A 21916-nucleotide genomic window follows, 5' to 3' on the forward strand; every position below is an offset into this window, starting at 1 on the left:
CATTCAAACCTGTCATTATAGTTCAAAGTGTCAGCATCCTAAAATTTTGTTAAAATCCAAGAGCCTTGATTTTTTTAAATCTTTAACGCTACACAGTAGGCCTGGCCGCTTTATTGTTTGTTTCACATCCTTGATGTGCAGCAGGCATTAATAATGACAAGAAAAATGATAGATGTATCATTTTCCAGGATTCTTTCAAGTACTGGCTGTGTATGTGTAGACTAGACTAGAGCCTTGATTTTTTAAAATCTGAAATCTTTTAAAACCGCCGTATTGAAGTCAGAAATCTCTCAAAGTTAAACTGGCCTTACCTTAAAATATTGATGTTCACACAATTTCTTAATACGAGAATTCAAATGTCATTCCGTAGATCTCTTTATTTATTTTTTGCTCGATTTATCAATTTGGCGTAGTGCAGGGTGGTCAGTCAACCTTGAAAACCGGGAATTAACCGGGAATCGAAAACAACCGGGAAAACCGAGAAATAACCGGAAATTTGATTGAAACACTAACACATTAGTCTTGTTTTATATACATTCAAAGTCCGATATTACTTAGAATCTTGAATCTAGCTCCATAATCTTGAACAGTTTTCTAATACCAGAATCTTGACATTAGTGGTCAACCGAAGTTGCTGAATTTTGACAATTCGAACTGAACATTGCATTAGGTCCTAAGTAACATTGATCGATTCTCTTTGTCGACTTCCTCTTTCGTTAATAACTTGATAATAGAACCGTTTCCTGATGTGTTTGTCGTATTAGATGCTAAATAAAAGCTTCATTTATTTATTTGCGTGCTGAAAATACCTGGGAATGTCTTTACATAGCCGTGGGGATGCAAAGAGAAAGTCGGCGAAGATAATCTGTCAATGTTATTTAGAACCTAATGCAATGTTCAGCTTGAACTTATGTTAATCTTGAATCTTGAATTTCTAGAACCTAAAATTGAACGGAATTATTTCTTTGGAACTTATCTCAGGATATTTTTGCAAATTTCCCAAGGATTTTCTTGGGATAGTTTCAAAATATCATCAGAATTTATTTTACTTTCAGGATTCTCTCAACAATCCCTCCTATTACCGCTAGTGAGGAAATATGACTAGCTGTCACTAGTGAGGTGACTATAATCACCGCGAGTGAGGTGACTCTCCATTTGATTTGCACGGAGAGTCACCTCATTCACGGTGACAATTGTCATCTCACTTGTGAGTCTCCTCACCTCACTCGTGGTGCAGAATAAGGGGGAATTTCATGACCTCCACCGAAATCGCTCAAAACCTGTTCCTCCGAGAACGCGAGAAAACTCCGTTATCAGTATCGGATATCTCCACCAAAATCGTGCTAAAGCTTCTCCACCGTGAACGCGAGAAAACTTTGTCGAAACTACCTGAATCCTCTGCTGGCAGAATCGGAAACCTTTACCAAAATCGTGCACAACCTCCTCCACCACGAACGCAAGAAAACGCCATCGAAATTTCCTAGATTCTTTGTTGGCAGCATCTAGAATCGTCTCCGAAATTATGCAGAACCTTTTCCGCCAAGAAAAATCCTTTGAAACTTCTCGGAACCTGGCAGCATCCAAAATCACCGAAATCGCGCGGAACAGTAGCAAGACAACTGACGGTAGACTGTGGACTATCCTCGCTGTTCGACTTGATCAACCTGCCATTGTAGCGACGAGCTCCCATAGAGAGATGTTCATGCCTGGTTGTATTGGTGAGCTGTGTGAAACTGGTAGTGAAAATCCGAGGAAAATACATAGCAAACCGCTGTCAAACTCATTTTGACAGATCGAACTACATACCGTTAGTGTGCGTATGCGTTAAACGGCACTAATCTTTATACATGCTGCCGCTACTTCTTCAACCGGTGTTAAAAACAGCACTCTCGCCTTTCCTTCCTCACACAGCAGCGTAAACCCCCATCGACCAAGAAACACACTCTAGCTGCTCCAACTCTAGAGGGACCTCAGCAGAGAAAAACAAAAGGCGACCACTTTCCATAAGCAATCACTCGCGACACAACGGCTTCAGTTCACCAGAACACAGTCCGGCCGAATCAACTGGCGACCAACGTCGTCAACTCCAGTGACCGATATCGTGCGGCACCTTCTCCACAGAAACTCTCTGGAACTTCCGTTGGCAGCATCTAGATTCCCACCGAAATCGTGCGAAACCGACACCGGAAAACTTCGTAGCAAATTAACTGGAATTTCCATTTGCAGCATATCTTCAATCGCAACCGAAATCGTGCGGAACCCCGTTCGGCGAGAATGCGAGAAAATTCCGTCGAAACTTCCTGGAATTTCCGTTGGCAGCACCCAAACTCTTCGCTGGTATCGTACAGAACATCCTTCGCTGACAATGCGTGGAAACTCCGTCGAAACTCCTCGGGGACCTCCGTTGGCAGCATCCGAATTCTCTGCTCCACCAAAATCGTGTTTTGTTTCTTTATCGTCGCCTAATTGCATGTATGTATGTATAGGTGTCAACGAAAATGTGCCGGTGCATGCTTTGTTTTGACGTTTATATCCCACTGAATAGTTGATGCAAATGATGGAAATTGAATGCATTTTTTTTTTATTAAGGCCTGTATAGAGATCGAAGTGAAGTGAAAATCTCATACTAAATACGATTCGCAACTATTTCCCTTCGCTTGGAACTGTTAACAGATAGGACGCTCCATCGAAATCGTTTTTTTTTTTTTTTTTTGCTGCTCCTCTTTTCCCTGGCTAAGACCGTGTGACGGTCCTACTCGCCATCTCGAAATCGAATTTTGTGGATCGCATCTTTTTCGCTTACGGTTACTTTTTTCACGCATGCAGCTCAGCTGCTCGTGAAAAGAACAGCAGCTAAGCAAAAAGTTGACGTTCGAGAAAGAGCGTATCTGTGATTGTAAACTGATCGATTTTGTTCACTGTGAAAAGAGGAATTTGAAATATGTTCCACAACCTTTTTCCGCTAGCGAAATTTCATGATTTTTCACTTGCTTCAAATTTCACTTCGCTTTGAACTGTAAACTAGGCTTTAAAGGCAAATTCAATGGGAACTTGTGAACGGAGTGGGCAGTGGCAGAGGAACTGGAATCCATCCAACCTATACGGTGTTCAAGCAAATTCGACCCGTCCGAAAGAAACGTGTACCGAAACGAAGGTGTAACCTGATTGATGGTGGACGAAATGTTCCTTAACAAAATCAAATCCAGAACCGGAACGGGCGAAAGACTCTAGAAACAACATCCTCGAACCCGTTCATTTGATCGACTCAGAAGTACGTGACCTCGAAGACATCATCCAAGCCTATCGTGTCGCTGATAATGGTATCTCCAATTGCACACGTTCAAGCTTACCAAGTTCACGATCTTATGTAGTTGTGCTACCTTAGTACCATCGATGAAAACCATCACAATTTGATATTTAATATCGCCCTCACCCCCTCACTTCAGATCAGTCATACTTCGGAAATGGTTTGTGATCCAGATAATCTTCGCATCTGCAGTTCTACGGCAGGCAGGACCCGTGGTCGTTGTTGCTCATCTGCACGCCCATGGGCTCTTGGCAAACTGCAAGTTGCTTAGTGTCTACTGTGAACCTGTTGACCCCACCAGATTGAGCAAGGCCTTACAAAAACTGATCGGCAGACCACCCATCGCATCGGGGTCTCTTGACTCAAACTTGTTCAACCAAATTTTTCCTCAGTGTGCCTCAAGTGTGCCGACAGCTTGGCCGACAGTGCCACTCATTGAGCTAACTTTGTTTCTTTGTGAATAATTACAAGCCCGGTATTTTGACAGCTCGAATGTTTTGTTTTGCTCGCTGAAACCGAGAATAATACAGGGGGATTTGCGAAACGTTGCAACTTTCTATGCTGGCGATGGACAACCGCTGTGCAGGAAAGCAATCAGGTGAAAAATAACAGCTGAGAATCACGACGAGCAGCTTCAGTTGGATGGTAATTCTGGCTGGTCCAGTGTTTTGGTTTGGCCATTGACGTTCCGGTAATTAGTCCACAATCAGTTGTTCGTAATGTACGGATCGGATCGATGTATAGATAGAGCTCAAATGAGGAAATGTGGACGGGTTTCGATTTCGATTACGGAGCTGGATGGTATCAAGCTATTTGCCGAGGATTAGGCCGATTAGATTTCTTGGAGGATCTTTTATCTTCAAATCACAACCGGTGCTGTTTGGAATGTGGTATTGATTGAGTGTTGTTATCGTTGTATGTATGCAATGTTGATAATTCAGTGCCAACATTTCAAAGGGGTGTAATTGCATTTGTAAACAATGACTTTCGTCTTCGATTTCTCGCGAATGAAAGCTCACTCATGAAAATGAATGACACCAGCAGGTAGAGGAATGTTTCCTGTCCCAGCTAGCATTGGTAATTTGGAGGGGTGGGCTTTTATTTGCGAGAAATCGACGGCTAAAGCCATTGTTTACAAAAGCAATTACGCCCCTTTGAAATGTTGGCACTGAATTTTCAGCACAGTAGCGATTGTCCTGGTTTTGGTATACGCGGTGGTCCGAATGTGTGAACCCAGGCGGGACTTTCACGGTTGCGTTTTCCAAAAATTGATTATCAAATGTTTGGCACATGCGCACTGATAGTGCAGCGCTACCAGAAACATTAAAGATTTTAAAAAACAGTGCCAAACAGTGCCAGTGAGTGTGCCCGGGTGTGCCCATATAACTGTGCGGAGTGACCAACCCCTTGAGTTCAACAGAAGGCTGATGACAGAGATGGATCTCCAAAATGACCAGATCGTTGATGATGGGTATTAGAAATACTCAGAGGGAGAGATGGGCGGAGAGAATGTTTTGAGCCAAATGAACTGTCAAAATCAGAGCCAAACGAGCACTTACATTCTTACTAGATTAAATGTGAGGCTATTGCAATCGAACAGAAATTCAATCACCTTTATGATTCGTGTGCTTCTCAAATTCAACTAGTTTTTGGAATCAGAAGCAATATTCTAATTCTATGAATTAATTGATCTTTGTTGGTTAATTAATAGCACCAAGAAATGTGCAAAATATTGCGATGCAATCAATTATAATTTTGCACGTAAATCGAATCAAAAACACAAGTCATATGAAATGCTAGCTTCTAGCAAGGGTTGCAAGATAATTTAGGAACAAATCCCTGCAGCCGAATTGTATTTTGTTTTCTCCGCCTATCTCTCCCTCTGAGTATTTCTAATGGGTATGTGCTTGTTGTCGGACTCGCGGTATGGAATGTAATTGCACTGATCTGTTCCTATTGATCCTATAAATAGGTCCAGCTCTGATGGAACATTTTAGGTTAATACGTATCGACATCCCCTAGCAGTACATGAACTTCTATGGGCATCCCCATAAAGTCCTGTGAATTTCCCATCGAACTACACACCCAATTGAAACCAATGACTGGCAAGAATATCTGTGGAAAAACGCAGAGGAAAACGAGAAAATGTCCATCCCGAAAGATCCTTTTTCAATACTAGGATTTGAACCTGCAATCGGATGAGATTTGTTGGTTTTGGCGAGATTGATGGTGCAGAAAATTCTTACAGATTTTTGGAGTAATTGGAGTAATTAAAGTAGTCAACCTTAGTGGCAAAACGTCAACACTCGACAGTGATGCCGTTTTATATTATATTGTTTGTGTCCTGCTTGTCAGCGTGTGCCCTAGCGTGCCGAACATTGTACCATGCTATGTTTCGGCACAGTGTGCAGAGTTGATTACCCCTTGATGGGCACTCTAAAAGTGAGCCGTCCCTAGATTGAATGGCATTATTCACCTAAAAAATCGAGATTTCCGAGAATTGAAAAAAAAAATCATGGAAAAATGAAGCATCTAGCAGGCCGTGAGAAATGTTTCACGCAATTATGAACCGCGAGCAATGTATAAAACATATAAAAGGGTAGGGTTGGATTAAATTTGAATACTTTAGAAGTATAAACTTTTTTAATAAAATTTACACACTTTGATTTTTTTCCCGAGATGGGTACCACCAACAATCAATACGAATTTAACGATTTTAAATTGGCTCTCTACTTGACTAGCCTATCGGTCCCGAGCAAATCGATTAACGTACCCCATTCTGGTATAAATTCCAGTACTACACTATGTTTGTTTTGATTCGCTATGAAAGTTTGACAGATATAATTAGGGGTTCGTGGATTTTCCTATGTTTCGAGGGGTGCATCGATTAGATTGGGACCGAAGATAGTACTAGAGCTGAGCCAAAAAGTTGAGCTCGTTTCTTCGGGACCGTCTGGTCTTAGAGTTACCTCTATGGTACCACCGAGCAGCTCGGCATTTTATTTTGCTGGATCTCAGTTAAAAACTTGCCGAGATTCAGCTAAAAACCGGGAATTTTACAGATGACAAACATAATTTTTGCTGAATGTCGGCTAGTTTTTCACTGAGATCCAGCAAAATTAAAAAGCCGATCTGCTCGGTGGTGCCCATCTCGGCAAACAAATCTAAGTGCGTAAGCGATAGATTCAACCTCTGGTGGTGAAAAAGAGAACGTCAAAAAGAGTGTTGTGAGCAGACATTTTTACCGTGACACATAGGAAGCGGAACACTTTTTTCACATTTCCCGACAAATTGATTCACCTGAGATGCTCCAAAAATTGACCTATAGTTGAACAATTTAATTCTATAACATTTTTGCAAGGATCCTGCTGGTTCAGGAATATTTTTTTTGTGAAAAATTAAAAATTAAAATCAGTTCAGATCTGTGGAAAATCGTAAAATAAGACAATTACTGATGGAAATTGATAAGATTTTCAACGAAAAATGCTTTAATTTGCGTTGGGAAAAATCCTTATTCTGATGTAAACAAACTGTCCTGGCGCACTCTACAGTGGTGGTGCATAAAAAAAGGCCAAAAAATGTTATCGGCGCTACCTCTAAGTTTTGTTTTTCAGAGTTGCCATCTGGCATCCCTGGTCGCAAACGTCATTCGACACTAATCGGATGACTAATTCGTTATCGCTCGTATCAATGTGACATTGACATGTCTGAGAAATTAAATGGAATGCACAACGCAAGAATAAGGAGAAGAGCAAAAAAAATGAGCTTCGTCATTGCAAAACACGTTCAATTGTTTTGTTATGCTTTGTACATAATAACAGCAGCTGCATCATGAGATGCCACATGCAACTATCTTTGTTCTTTACTCCATGTCTATGTAGGAGTGTGAGTGCGTGAAAGAGTGAATGGGTGCGAGATTACGTGTCGGTACGTTGTCTCCACACCAACGGGATTGCGATAACGAAAAGCAAAATTCACATACCCTTGACAAAGTTATACATGGAATCGATAACAAATCGCAGCGGGGGGAACCGGGGCTCGATGGGTTACTCAGCTATGCGTTTAATGAATTCCGATTTCAGAGGTGACGCCGGAAACTAAGCCAGCTACTTCCGTCAGTTAGCAGTGTGAATGTGTTTTCGGTATTGGATTATAAAATTTAGGTTAATTACCATCCGGTTTGAGATCTCATTCGCTTGATCGGCCTTGGTGACGATGGGATGGGTTGTAGACACCTGAAGCTGTGATATTTCATCGAATATAAAATATTATAACACATCCCCGGGGGGGCACTGATCAATCAACCAACTCTGACTTTAATTGGAACATCCGGAGTTGTGCGAGAAAGCACTAATTTGTTGTGATCCACAGGTTCATCGGATATCGTGCCGGAATTCCGATGAATTCCAGTGGATATACAAGACATAACCTCTTTCCTACCTCTCGATTGACTGTTGTTACTTCACAGACCCGCCAACGACGTGTCTTCCGACCGAGTTTTATTGTTGTTATTTCTCGGATATCGCTTCAATTTCACCTTCTGATTTTTTTTCTCTCGAAGAGTTATATATTTTTCGGCTTTAGGTATTATATCAAAACAACGGAAAAAACGACGAAGCCATGAATAATTCATAATTCCAATGAGTCAGTCAGTCGGTTGCGGCCAATGGTTAGCCGCTGTCGTCTACCCGCGGTTGTACATCCGACTTGCTGCCGTGACCCATTCCATACCTTGAACGCCTACATACATATACAACAGTAGGTGATAGTTTCTTGTACGGTAGGTTGAACCTGTTAATCATCGCGTACTGTATTGAATTAATTGAGGTTATCAATCTGTCAATTTCATTTACGACAGGCGAAAGCAGTCAATTTCAAACACTCTTTTTGGTACAGTGTCGTAAAAGTTCTACATCAATCGATCCAGCCTACTGAGGAATAGTGAAGGCGTGCGATAGTTTGAAGTTTTGTAGTAGTTTTATTCCAGTTCAAGTTTCATTGCATTCAGTTCGGAATGACTTTCACTGCTCTAAAATGGCACACTATAGATAAAGCAAATCACTACTTATTTCGGCGCTGACTGCAGCTTTAAACTTTCGATTGAGCTGCATTCCTTAAATCTCTTCCGCCAAGCTTCGCTTTGTGTGGTTCCGAACGAATCAGTAAACAACAATAACAAATAACCCAAAACAACATGGTGTGGATAAAATATGACCGTACAGTCAAAAAGCGTGAGCAGAGCAGCAGTGAACCATCTCGAAAAAGTCCGCATGACTAAGCCTACCAACCTCTACTAAGTAGTGACGCCGGTGGTGAAAATGTGTACCAAATGTAAAAAGCCTCCGAAAACAGAGCGAGAGCGTTTTTATGTCATCGCTGCTCGGGGAACTCGGTCTTTTTTTTAAAGTAGCCTTGGATGAGCTTGTCGGATGAAAGTCGGTCCGAAATCGCAAGTGTTTTATGATGCTGCGCCGGGCTCATCGAAAGAGATGTGTGTGCTGGTGGTGGAGGTCGTAATGCCGCAAACGAACGCAATGGTCGGTGATTGATTAGATTGGATGAATCGAATTTGATCGGGCCGGGCTAACGGCACACGTTATATACGTAATGAGAGAGTTTCTGGGTTCAAGTGAAAGTGATTGTTCGAATCCGTTTTATTGTTGAACTGGATGCGAATAGAAGAGCAGAGCTTTAAGGCCCATGGAACAGATGTTGGAAGCATGCGGCCGACAGGCGTCGGGATAGAGATTGTGAGTTGGCTTTACAAGCAGTTTTACATGATAGGTTATGGTTGGAAATATGACATTTACTATTGCATGGAAACGTCCGTCTTGCGTATAAGTAACCTGGAGAAGGGCCATTAGGCCGAATTTTGACAAGTGAAAGTTGGAACTAGGAGTATTCTTTGGAGTAATTTTTCAACTTCGAAAATGTTCCAAGATCTCTGTCTGGACATACACTACCCGTCATTAGTATGAGCTCGCATAGATAATTATTTCAACATTCATTTAAATATTGCATCACCGTGAACAGTTTAGCATCACTCAATGGAAATGTGTCAAAGTGCTTGGAATTACTTCAGAAAACACTTATTTGAAATGAGTCAGTGTTTTCTGAAGTAATTTGACTAATTTTCATTGACTGTTTTTCATCACTTCGGAAAGTAATCAACCACTTTAGGAAAGGTTTGAATCATATCAAAAAAGCTCGAAATCACTTCGGAAGCACTGAACCACTTGAGAATATTTCGGAATCATTTAGAAAGGTACTGAATCGCTTCATTGCAGTTTGGAGTCACTTCGGAAAGTACTGAATCACTTAAGAAAACAGTTCGAAGTCTGATAGTTTCTGATGTGATTCTACACTTTCGGAAGTGATTTTGAACATTTCTGAAGTGATTCCGAATTTTTCATAAGCAATTCAGCGCTTCCTAAAGTGATTCTGAACATATCTGGAATGATTAAGTTCTTTTAGAAGTGATTCCAATTCAGTACTTTCCAATGTGATTTCAAAGATTTCTGAAGTGAATTAGTACTTTTCCAAGTACCAATAACGCAAGTTTTATCTTCCTCAAGCGTATTCAGCACGTTTGTCAGCTTTTTCAACATGTTTAGGTGATGCAAAACTTTTTGGGGGGTGATGCAATGTTCAAATGAGTGTTGCAATACTTTTCTATGCGAGTCCATGTATGAAAAAAATTATATGCGTTTAGAAATCCTCATCTTTGAAAAATATCAAAATCGCAATTAAAAAAAAGAGAATTTCTAAGTCTGTATCTTTGAATAATTCAAACAATCTCATCCCAAGTAACATCGCAAGTTTTATCACGGTTTTAAAGCATGCTTCAAGTCTAAATCATAGTCTGCAGAACTCTCATAAAACCCCAATTGCTACTTGGGATTCTAAGGTAATCAATATTAGATTCACACTAATTTTTTGCAGCAAATTTTCAAGCAGCTCAACTGTAATATATATTTTAATAATTTAATTATTTCATTTTGAATAAATTACTAAATTACTTACAAGAAATAGTCCCCTCTAATCCCTCGTGCTCCGACGCTGGTTATGCTGCTGGCAATTAATTTTACTTGTTTACGGAACTATTCTGGTGGTGTCTTCCACTGCTGGCTGGTAATCATCCGATTTAGAAATTTAACCGGAATTATTAGCACTAAACTAATAAACTACCACCTCCACAGAAAACTGATTCAACTTTAAATTATATATAATTTTCCAATTTTGTTAATAAACTGAACTTCTCCTTGGGTTTGTTTGTGTTTTTTTCCTAATTCCTAACTTCTGGAGTGATTTGAAATTTGGGCGTAATTGCATTTGTAAACAAATACGTCAGTCGTCGATTTCTCGCGAATAAAATCTCAATTTCGAAAACTAACAACACTATGAGGTAGAGGAATGATTCCTCTATCATTTGGTATAGTTAGTTTACGAGATTGAGCTTTTATTGACGAGAAATCGGCGATTTACGTGTTTGTTTACAAAAGCAATTACGCCCGAATCTCAAATCACTCCGGACTTCTCCACGAATCGACGTAAACATTCAACGACGGTCCTACCACTGTGGACCGGCGCGCATACATCTCGCTTATCACATCTCACTTCACGGCAGGCCGGTCTCCGGTACCCGTTCATCAGTAGTTCCGGATTTACCATCAAGAACTTCCAGCACTGCAAGGTTGGCTACTCCGCACCGGAATACGCCTTTGCTTATCCATACGTCCGGTTGCCTAACTCTGCCATCTGATCCTACCAGCAGCAACTTACGCCAGCGCCATGTCACTTCTACGTCGATCACGGGTTCTGGAAACTCCTTCACTTCATGGTGCAGCAGGTACGCTTTCATTTCCTGCTCAGTGTTTGCATCCGGCAACCTCCAGCAATCTTCTGTTTGGTACAGGAAATTTGGACCATTAAACCACTCTCCTTCTGGATCTAATGGAGGACCTTGTCCCCACTTCGTTAGTGCAGCAGCTACGTTCAGCCGAGATCTGATCCATCGCCAATCCGTTGAGCTGATTGCCTCCAAAATTTCACCAACCCTGAATGCAACGAACTGCTTATATTTTCGTTGGTCCGACCGCAACCAACTCATAACTGTTTGCGAATCCGTCCAAAGAAAACAACTGTTTGTTGGATTTGATCGTGCGCCGAGACCGAGACATCACCAAGGAGCATTTAATTTCACCGCCTACCATAGCACGAAAGTACGCTAGGCTTCCGTCTAGATGTGCAGCTCAAGCCTGTCGATTTCGGATGACCGCGTCTGGCCAACCCTCTCCACTAACGGCAATAGCTCCGTCCATTGCTTGCACTTGACCAAGCATGCATCGTCAACTTTTTGATCCCACTCGCAGCCCGTTCGCCAAAGTCCTGAACCAAGATCTTTCCATGTACGGTGAAGCATGAGAGCAGTCCCAACGGATCGAAGAACCCCATGACACAACTCAGTACAACGCGCTTCGTTGGTGTCTTATGACCCTGCAGATACTCTTGCAGATCTTCGCGATGTTCAGTCGAGAGTTGCCAGTTTGGAATCCAAGATCCAAGATTGTGCGAACCGTAGAAAAATATGAAGGTCATAGAGTAGTTCCACGCCAAATGATGAATCGATCAGACGCGACCTTCTTCGATTTGCGTTGAAATTTGTAGAATTGTTTGTTATGGGTAAATCATTCACATATGAGCTAAAATTCCGCCATTTTGAATCTCACAAAAAAACTTGCTGTTTTATTCAAAATGGCGTATTCTAAAAAAAACCATAACCAACAATGTGTAAACCACCTGCCTGAACTGTTTAGTAAAACTTACTGCAGGTCCCATTCTACCCGAAATGACTCGTAATCGACGCAATTAGAAACCGCAGACCGCAATCAGCGCGTACTTATCGTTAAAAGTCATCACACGCACGCAGCACTAAATACAGCATGTTTACACTGCTGGCCTCCGGCTGATCGCCACTGGGTGGCGGCAGCCATTAAAACCCGTCGAAAATGCAGTGTACCCTTAATACCTGAGTCCAGGTCTAGAAAACTGCTGCCCTTTGCCTAATTTGTATGTGCGCCGTACGCCGGCCGCGGAGCACGCTGATGTTGTTTTATTACTTCCTTGGACGCCCCTTTCGCCTATACACCCTACAACTTGCCTTCAAGCTTCAAATATGCATTCCGTTGCCCCTAAGTCGCACCATCCTTCGAAACGGATCCAATCAAGTCTATTAGTTACGTAAAATCTGACGTTGAGATGAGTTTGGTGGAAGGCCGCTGCGCCCCGGAGAGAGGAGATTGTGCGACGACTGACGTGGGAATTTTCGTTTCCCATCGCCCCGAAACACTCTATTGAGAAATCCAACTTAAACTCATATGCACCTGGTGGCAGGAATAAGCCCTAACCGACGGTGATAAGTCTGTGACAGCCCTTGAAAATTTCATTGATTGTTTGCAAAATTATTTAATTTCAAAGTAATTTCATGAAAATTTCTTGTCAGCATGGATGAATCTTGTACAAAATGCATAAAACTATTTTGTAATGCATTGTTCTTAAATAAAAAGCTACTTCAAGACTTATAAATTACTGAAAACATGTTAAGGTTTGAAATCATCTGCCGATTAAACAACAGACAAAGTTAACCGACTAAATCAATCGACGAAAAACTATTAAATAGGCCGATTGCTCGGTGTAGCACGAGACGAAAAACGATTTAATCTGCTGATTAATACACGGACTGAAATTAATTTTTAAATGGCAATAGATTTAGTCGGTGTATGAATCGGGTGATCTGGATGATGTTTGTTTATTTGGAAGATATTTTCGAAACAAAGCACGATAAAATTCAGAATTATATACCATCATTACGAGTACTACTTTTTTGCTCAGATCATGTTTTGACTCCCACAGAAACTCGCTAGAATAAATACAAAATAATAGTTTTTTGGTTGAAATTTCAAAAATGTATTCAGTTTGACACATTATTTCGGACTTATCACCGCTGCGATTGCAGCGCCATGGTGGCCGATTGAAACTTGGATTTGTCAATAGGCTTGAGACTTCTTTATATAGTCGTAATTAGAATTCGAAGAAACACAGACAAAAACAAACACGACTCGGCGGGGCCCGGTGGTGGTGGCGGCCAGCAAATGGAAGCAAAATGAAAACAATGAAAAGAATGGAATTATAGTAGCTAAACGCATAATTAGATTAAGAATCAATTAAATTCATCTTTCTCGCCGGGCCTGCCTGCCTGGCACACGGACAGCTGTTTCTCATTCAATAGAAGCCCCTATAGAGATAAAGAAATGCGGTTAAGTCGACGTTTTATTGGCGTTTTGCTCTGCTCCTTTTCTAAACTCCTCCCACCCCCCGGAATAGAGGAAAAAAAAATCGAATATAGGCAGTCCCGTGAGATTTTTGTAGCATGATTTGGGATTAATTCCTAGGCTGGGGATAAACGCCCGATTGTTATCGATGACAGATCAGTTTTGAGCTTTGATTAATAGCGTTATAACCGCTTCCAGCTATCAGTAATACCCATCACGCATCCGGTTGAATGACACCGCAACTAATCCGATTATACTTTTTTGCTTCTCCGCAGATTGACACAAACAAGGACGGTTTCATCGAGCTGAAGGAGCTTAAGGATGCCCTCGATCAGGTCGGATTCAAACTGGCCGGCTACCAGGTCCGGTTGATGATCGACGAATACAGCAACAAGCAACGCTCTCAGCATGTAGGCAAACTGTCCTACGATGAATTCGAAGCCCTCTGCATGGACCTTAAGGCAAAGGACGTGGCCAGCACGTTCAAAACGGCCGTATCGAAAAAGGAAAACCTGGAAACCCTGGGTGGTATGTCGGATTCGTCCGCCGCCGGGACGACACATTCGGTGCGATTCGAAGAACAGTTGGCCTTCAGCGATTGGATCAACTCCAATCTGGGCTACGATCTTGACCTGAAGCACCTGCTTCCGCTGGATCCGGAGGGAAAGCATCTGTACGACAAGATCAAGGATGGTATCCTGCTGTGCAAGATCATCAACCACTCGTGCCCGGACACGATCGACGAGCGAGCGATCAACAAGAAGAACCTCACCGTGTACACCAAATTCGAAAATCTGACACTGGCTCTGGTATCGTCGCAGGCCATCGGTTGCAACATTGTCAACATTGACGCGCACGATCTGGCCAAGGGCAAACCCCATCTGGTACTGGGTCTGCTGTGGCAAATCATCCGTATCGGTCTATTCAGCCATATTACGCTCGACAGCTGCCCGGGTTTGGCAACTCTCCTGGCCGATGGCGAACGCCTTGAAGACCTAATGAAACTCTCACCAGAAGCCATCCTGCTACGGTGGGTCAACCATCATCTGGAGCGAGCCGGAATCGCTCGTCGTTGCACCAATTTCCAGAGCGACATCTCCGACTCGGAGGTGTACAGCTATCTGCTGAACCAGATTGGCCCAAAGGATGCTGGTGTTACGCTGGAAGCACTCAGGGTAAGTTAACCCCCACATTCGCACAGCATTCAACAGAACAATCTAAGTCCCGTTTCACCCTTTCTTAGGAACAAAACGCCTTAAACCGCGCCGAGGTCATGCTGCAGCAGGCAGCCAAGCTGAACTGCCGTTCCTTCGTTACGCCACAGGACGTTGTCAACGGTGTCTACAAGCTGAACGTGGCCTTCGTTGCCAATCTGTTCAACATCCACCCAGGGCTGGACCAACCGGACGAGATCGAAGGTCTCGAAGCGATCGAGGAGACCCGCGAGGAGAAGAGTATGTATCGCATCATCCGCTAGTCTTTCCAGCTAATTCTAATCGTGTTCCCCTACCGCCACAGCATACCGCAACTGGATGAACTCGATGGGCGTCAAACCGCACGTCAACTGGCTCTACTCGGACATGGCCGATGGTCTCATCCTCTTCCAGCTGTACGACATCATCCAGCCGGGAATCGTCAACTGGAAAAAGGTCCACCAGAAGTTTACACCGCTGCGTAAGTTTATGGAGAAGCTGGAAAACTGCAACTACGCCGTCGAGCTAGGTAAAAAGCTCAAGTTCTCTCTCGTCGGCATCGCCGGGCAGGATCTGAGCGATGGAAATGCCACCCTCACACTCGGTAAGTGTCATCATGTTACCCTCCCAACCATATCCACTAACATACAACGAATGTGATTCTGTTCTGCAGCCCTCATCTGGCAACTGATGCGAGCCTACACCCTGTCCATTCTGTCCCGCCTGGCCAACACCGGAAATCCCATCATCGAGAAGGAAATCGTCCAGTGGGTCAATTCCAAGCTGCAGAACGCCGGCAAGAGCACCAGCCTGAGGAACTTCCAGGATGGGTCCATTTCCGATGGCAAAGTCGTCATCGATCTAATCGATGCCATCAAACCGGGCAGCATCAATTACGATAATGTCAAGGATGGCGGAAATGCGGAGGTGAGTTGCGATATTCTTTTTTAGGCATTTCGGCTAAAACTACTGGGGAAGAGCCAACAAAATACGAACGTAATCGAATCTATCATGCAGGAGTGATGAATCATTGCCACGCGTTCAGCCCGCCGTTTGAGAGGTGCTTTGGGTAACTCACGCTCTCGAATACGATGAGATTGAGTTACCTTCCTACAATTTTCCCCCGCTGTGAAGTGAGCTCATGCTCTCTCTCTCTCTCGCACTTCGCTCTCTACTTCTATTTTCGTCGCTCGCTTTGGTGTCGATAATGAAGAATCACTTATATCCATGCATTGTCGATTCTCGTTCGAGTGTGGCATGCTGCAGTCCATAGGGTGAGCTATAATTATCGCTTGCCTGAAGCATTCTATTTCCGTTCTTTCCTCAGCGGGAAGCAACATTTAGGAGAGCGTGGGGTGTGCAATACACGGTTGAATCAAAGTGGAGCAAATGTAGAGTTTCTTTTTGATATTCCATTCGCGTCATTTCGAATGTTCTCAAGATTAGATTATAATAGATTTCGTTATTAAAGAGGCTTTCAGCCGTGGGCTGGTTCGCCTCTAGAATGTTCTCAAGCACATCGCAAAGTGACAGTTTCTCTTTTGATTACCACGGCTATGCAAAGAGGTGCTATTTTTGGCACATAATTTGATAAAGGAAACTATATTCTAGCGCCGAAAACATCAAACGCACCTGTCATGGTAAATTTAGAACTAGTATTCACTGATTTTTTTAGAATCTATGCGCCTCCTTTCAATAATTGTGATATAGTATTGTATAGCTGCATGAATACACAATTTAGTTCCCTCTAAATAACAGTGGGAACTTGTCTACAATTAGCTCGCAAAAAGTCTTGAAAATACTAAAGCTACAGACCAGCACAGTTTATCTAGCTTCTAATGTAATCGATTAACATATCTGTGACTGCCGAACTGTGTACAGTCAAAGTGTACAGATTATCTGTGAATGTGTGATCATGGTCTGTTGACAAATTCTTGCTAACTGTACAGACAATTTTGTCTGTTTCTGCAATTGTTCTGCAGAACTTGTCTGTCGGAGATATTTTGACATTCGGCAGTTTGTTTACTTTATTTTCAGTGTTCGTTTTGGATGGTTTGGATCAGAAAGCATTTGGTTGTGTGATCAAAAGCGACGATTGAGGTGAAAATTCAAGCATTGAGTCAAAAACTGCCATGCATTATAGTCGAACATAAGTGCTCGAATGGGGAAACCTTACATTACATTACCGGAATTCTATCACTCAAATTGGAAACAAATTTTTCAAACTTAAATCGCTCTTCCGTTCACTGTCAACCATTAAACTGTTAAACTCGCAGATTGTCTTCCAATGTGATCACGGACTACATAATTTTATCTAGCCTTACAGTGTCATCAACATGCTTAAAAAGTCTGTAACATTCAAAGGAAATTACTGAAAAACATATTGTCTGCCAACTTTGACTGTGCCAGACACTAAAACCTAAAACTTGTAGGTAGTGTTCAAATTTTCAACAGCCAAATATTGACAAGTCTGAGGCAGACAAACTACGACAGAGAAACTGACTAGTCTGATCGTATCTTAACAGAGAAGAGCGCCATTCACTGCCATGCAGTTTTCCAGCTGTTCATGTAATAGTATTGAAGATCCCGGAATTTTCCTGAAGTTCTTGGAAGTACTCTGAAATTCCCGTAATTAAAAATCTCTAAAGTTTCATTAATTTCTCAAAGTTCCCACAATTTCCTGGAGTTAATAGAACTGGCTTAAAAATTCTTTCCATGTTTTCAAAACTCCCCTGATACTCACGGAACTTCCCTTAAAATTGTGTACTTCCCTGAACTTCTCTGGACTTACCTAAAGTTCCCTGAATGATCATGGATTTTCTCTAAAATTAGGAAGTTTCAGAAGCTTGATCAATTTCCAAGTAGTTCTCGAAACTTTTTCGAAATGTTTGTAATTTCCCTAAAATAATAGAACTGCCCTGGGGTCTTCCCTGAAGTACTCTGAGCTTCTCTCAAATTCTTCCTATTTTCCTGAAGCTTTTGGTACTACCCTGAATTTAATAGAAATATCCAAAGAATCCCTTATCTTCCTTGAAAATCCCTTGAAAACTTCTGTGAGGTTCTCAAAACATATCTTTACTTTTCTAAGAAGCCTCTCTGAAGTTTTCAGAATTTCTTGAAAAATTGGGAACTTGTCAGAATTTTCCGCAATTTTCCTTGAATTAACAGAACTGTAATGATCTTCCCTGAGGTTCCCATAAATCTTGAAACTACCCTGAAGCTTAGATTTGAAATGCTCTCGCATTTTTCTAATATTCATTAAACTTTCCTTGAGTTACTGATCCCCAAAATTCTGAACTTCTATGAAGTTTTCGGAGTTTTCTTGAAGTTCTTTGGTGATCTGTGAAGTTCTCAAGATTTCAAGAAATTTCAAGAACTTTCCTGGAATAATTTGGAATTCTCACAAATTTCAATGATGTAGTTTTTTGATTTTATATGAAGTTCTCGAATTATTTTCTGAAGTTCGTGGATCTGCCCTTAAATTATCGAAAGTAATTCTTGAACATTTTAAAACTTCCCCAAAGTTGTGGACATTCCTAATATTTAGCTTGCTTTCCTGATGTTATTAAAACTGCCCATAAGATCTCTGATCTTCACTAAGACTTTCCTGAACCTCACAGTATTTATTTAGAAGTTCCCGCAATTTCGCGCGATTTACCTGTAGTATTGAAAATTTATTTGAAACTCGTGGAACTTCCCCTAAAATCTCTTATTTTACCTGAACTTTTCTGGACTTCCCTGAAGTTGTTGGTACTTCTTTAAAGTTGCCTATATGTTCTAATCTTCCCTAAAAACTCTCAAATGTTCCTGAAGTTCTATGAAATTTTAATATTTCAACGGAACTTCTTGAAAGCTACAGCATTTTTTCTAAAGATAATGGGACTCCTCGGAAGTTCTCTGTGCAAGTTCTCGAAACTTCCCTGAATATAACGAAATTTAATATCTAACTTTCTTGAAAATTTAGAAACATGCTGCCTTGAAGTTCTCTAAACTTCATTGAAGTTCCCGCAATTTTTTGAAGTTCTCGAAACTGCCATGAAAATCACGGAGCGTCCCTTAAAATGATCTCACATTATCCTGATGTTCTGGTAACTTCCCACAGGTTTCTGGAACAACATCAAAGTTCCATCAATTTCCTTGAAATTAATAGAACTGCCCTTAGCGAGGTTCTCAGAGCCTCCCTGAAGTTCTCTCAATTCTGCTGAAATTTTCTCAATTCTCTTGAAGTTCTTCGTACGGTCCTGGAATAGATGGAAATATCCTGAAAACCTTCTCTGAAATGTTATGATTCCGAAATATTATTAATGATTTCTTAAGTTTTTTGGACATTCTTGAACTTCTCGAATCTTCTTGCTAATGGACCTGTATGGAATTGAGTGGAACCTACCCTTACTGATGCGGACTTTCATAAAGTCTTTGGAACTTCCATAAAAACAATGGAACCTTCTTATGATCCCTATGATATTCCTGAAATTGTCCTGAAACTAATGGATTGCCCTTAGGTTCTCTGATCTGTACTGGTGTTTTCAGAGCTTCCCTGAAGTTTTCTAAATTCTACTGAAGTTCTTCGTATAGTCCTGAAATAAATGGAACTGTTCTGAAAACCTTTAAACTACCCTGAAGTACGGAGGCGAACCAGCCTCAGGCTGAAAGCCTCTCTAATGAAGGAAACTTAATTTAAATTAAACAGAGGTTCTCTGAACTTTTGTGATTCCAAAATACTACTGACGATTTCTTAAGTTCTTTGGACATTCAGGAAATTCCCGAATTTTCCTAAGGGTTCTCGAAATTTTACAGAAGCTACAGACCTGTCATGAATTTTGTGGAAACTACCCTTCTGATGCGGAATTTCATGAAGTCTTCCCTAAAATGATTGAAACTTCTTACGATCTCTGTAAACCCCTTACGATCTCTGAAAATTCGTTAAGATATCTGCACCTTATTTGAAGATTCAACAATTTTCTTAGAACTCTCTGCATCTTTAAAATTTTCTGCATAACCCTGAAGTTCTTAAAATTTCTTCAAAGTTCCTGCAGTTTTTCAGAAGCTAATGGAAACGGCTTGAAGCTCTGAACTGCCCAAATGTTCTGAAAGTTTTCGGAACTTCCCTTATGTTCCCGTAATTTGTTTATGAAACTTCCCTAAAATTCTCGGCACTTCCTTACATTCCTCAGAACTTAAAAATTTATACAATTTTTGTGAAGTTAATAGGACTACCTTAACGATCTCTAATCTTTCTTCATACTCACGGAACTTCCCTGAAGTTCTTGGTATTCTCGTGATCATGTTCCTGAAATTGTCCTGAAACTATTGGAACTGCCCTTAGGTTCTCTGATCTGTCCTGGTGTTTTAAGAGCTTCCCTGAAGTTCTTTCACTTCTCCTGAAGTTCTTCGTATGGTCCTGAAATAAATGGAACTATTCTGAAAACCCTCAAACTAGTCTAAAGTTCTCTAGACATCTGTGATTCCGAAATGTTACTGATGATTTCCTAAGTTCTTTGGGACATTCCTAAAACTCCCGAATCTTCCTAAGGGTTCTCTACATTTTCCAGAGGCAAATGGTCCTGTCTTAAATGTAGTGGAATCTATCCTTACTGATGCGGACTTTCATAAAGTCTTTGGAACCTTCTTATGATCTCTGAAAATCCCTTACGATCCCTAGGCCTACGTTCTCTGAACAACTTGGAACTTCTTTGCAATTTTGCTAATATTCAAGCAACTGCCCCAGAGATAGGACAGTTATCCTTTTATGGCCAGTGTAGTATAAGTACAGCCTAATCACTTGAATGCTCTAGGCCAGTGTTTTTTTTACCGAACTCAGAGGACCACTAAATTGCTATGCCATATACACTATCCGTCATAAGTATGGAATGCAACACTCTTTTCAATATTACATCACCTTGAAAAGTTTAGCATCATCCAACAGGGTGGCCAGCGAACCGGGAAAACCGGGAATACCGTGAAATATCCGGGAATTTGAAAAGTAACCGGGAAAACCGGGAAAAACCCGGGAATTCGATGAGAGAACCGGGAAAAATAAATTAGACACACCATAGGAATATATTTTCACACCAGAATTTCAGAATAAACCATTAAAACAGAGTGATTTTTTACCAAATGAATGTCTTTCTCTATTTGCTACATTTTCTTCAGATTCCCGCCTTATTTTTGTTAGAATTTAATCACTCAGCAATATTTCAAATTGATTTTTGCGATTCAATTACAGATGTAAAGTGCATGAGCCTTTAAACAAAATATTGAAGATGCTGGACTTAAGAAACAAATATTTGTAAAAACTGAAACTGAACTTTTATTTCCCGGGTTTTAATTTTATTTTAAATTCTCATGAATTTCAGAATGAACTTGGAATTCTGCTCTGAATTATTATAGAGTTCTTTTAAAATTAACAAGAAAACACTCTGAGTAATAATTACCATTGAATTCTTTTTGGCATTTCCTTGAAACCCCTTCCAAGAAATTGTTTGGAATCCGTCTTAGAATTCACCTAAACCTGTTCGGAGACTTTGATATCATTGAAATCCTTTTCAAAATTTTCTTTTAACTCTAGCATAAATCTTTCGCAATTTGAAATTATTTAGAAACCTCTTGGAGTATTTTAAAGAATTTCTTTCTAATTATTAGCAATTTTTTTGCAATAAATGTTTTTGGAGCTCTTTGATGAATCATTCACACTAGGGTTGAAATTATCGCCAGAACACTCTTAGAACTCTGTTTCTTGTTGAATTCTCATCTTAATTCTCTTGGGATTCTTCAAAAATTACCTTCTCCACAGAAATCCCTCCAAATTCTTCTAACAATTTTTAAGGACTTCATGTCAGAATAATTCTGGAATTCTGCTCTGAACTTCTCCTTCGAAAACTATGTGGGATCCTCCTCAGTAGTTTTTTGAAATCAGCACTTTGAATACTTTTAAATTTTACTGAAAATTCCAGGGTTTGTCCGCAAGATTCTATCGATTGTTCTGTAATTTGTTTTAACTCTTAAAATACTTCCAAGTCTCAGAACCTTGACAATTATGACTGCACGACTGTTTAATACTTTCAAATCTGAGATCTTGGAAAATT

General features: G+C 40.9%; 1 protein-coding gene across 2 annotated transcripts in view; it reads left to right on the top strand.

The window, feature by feature from the left end:
- Window positions 1–21916, top strand: part of Fim (plastin-2 Fim) — a 163879-nt gene that overhangs the window by 134038 nt on the left and 7925 nt on the right. For both annotated transcript variants that reach the window (XM_065235574.1, XM_065235575.1), the window contains exons 2-5: window positions 13914–14813; window positions 14882–15092; window positions 15157–15435; window positions 15505–15758. In XM_065235574.1, coding sequence (XP_065091646.1) covers window positions 13914–14813; window positions 14882–15092; window positions 15157–15435; window positions 15505–15758 — 1644 coding nt within the window. The remainder of the gene's footprint in view (window positions 1–13913; window positions 14814–14881; window positions 15093–15156; window positions 15436–15504; window positions 15759–21916) is intronic.

This window comes from Ochlerotatus camptorhynchus, unplaced genomic scaffold (genome assembly GCF_037179485.1).
Source record: "Ochlerotatus camptorhynchus isolate MF236.1 unplaced genomic scaffold, CSIRO-AGI_Acam_v1.1 ptg000498l, whole genome shotgun sequence".
Taxonomy (NCBI): domain Eukaryota; kingdom Metazoa; phylum Arthropoda; class Insecta; order Diptera; family Culicidae; genus Ochlerotatus; species Ochlerotatus camptorhynchus.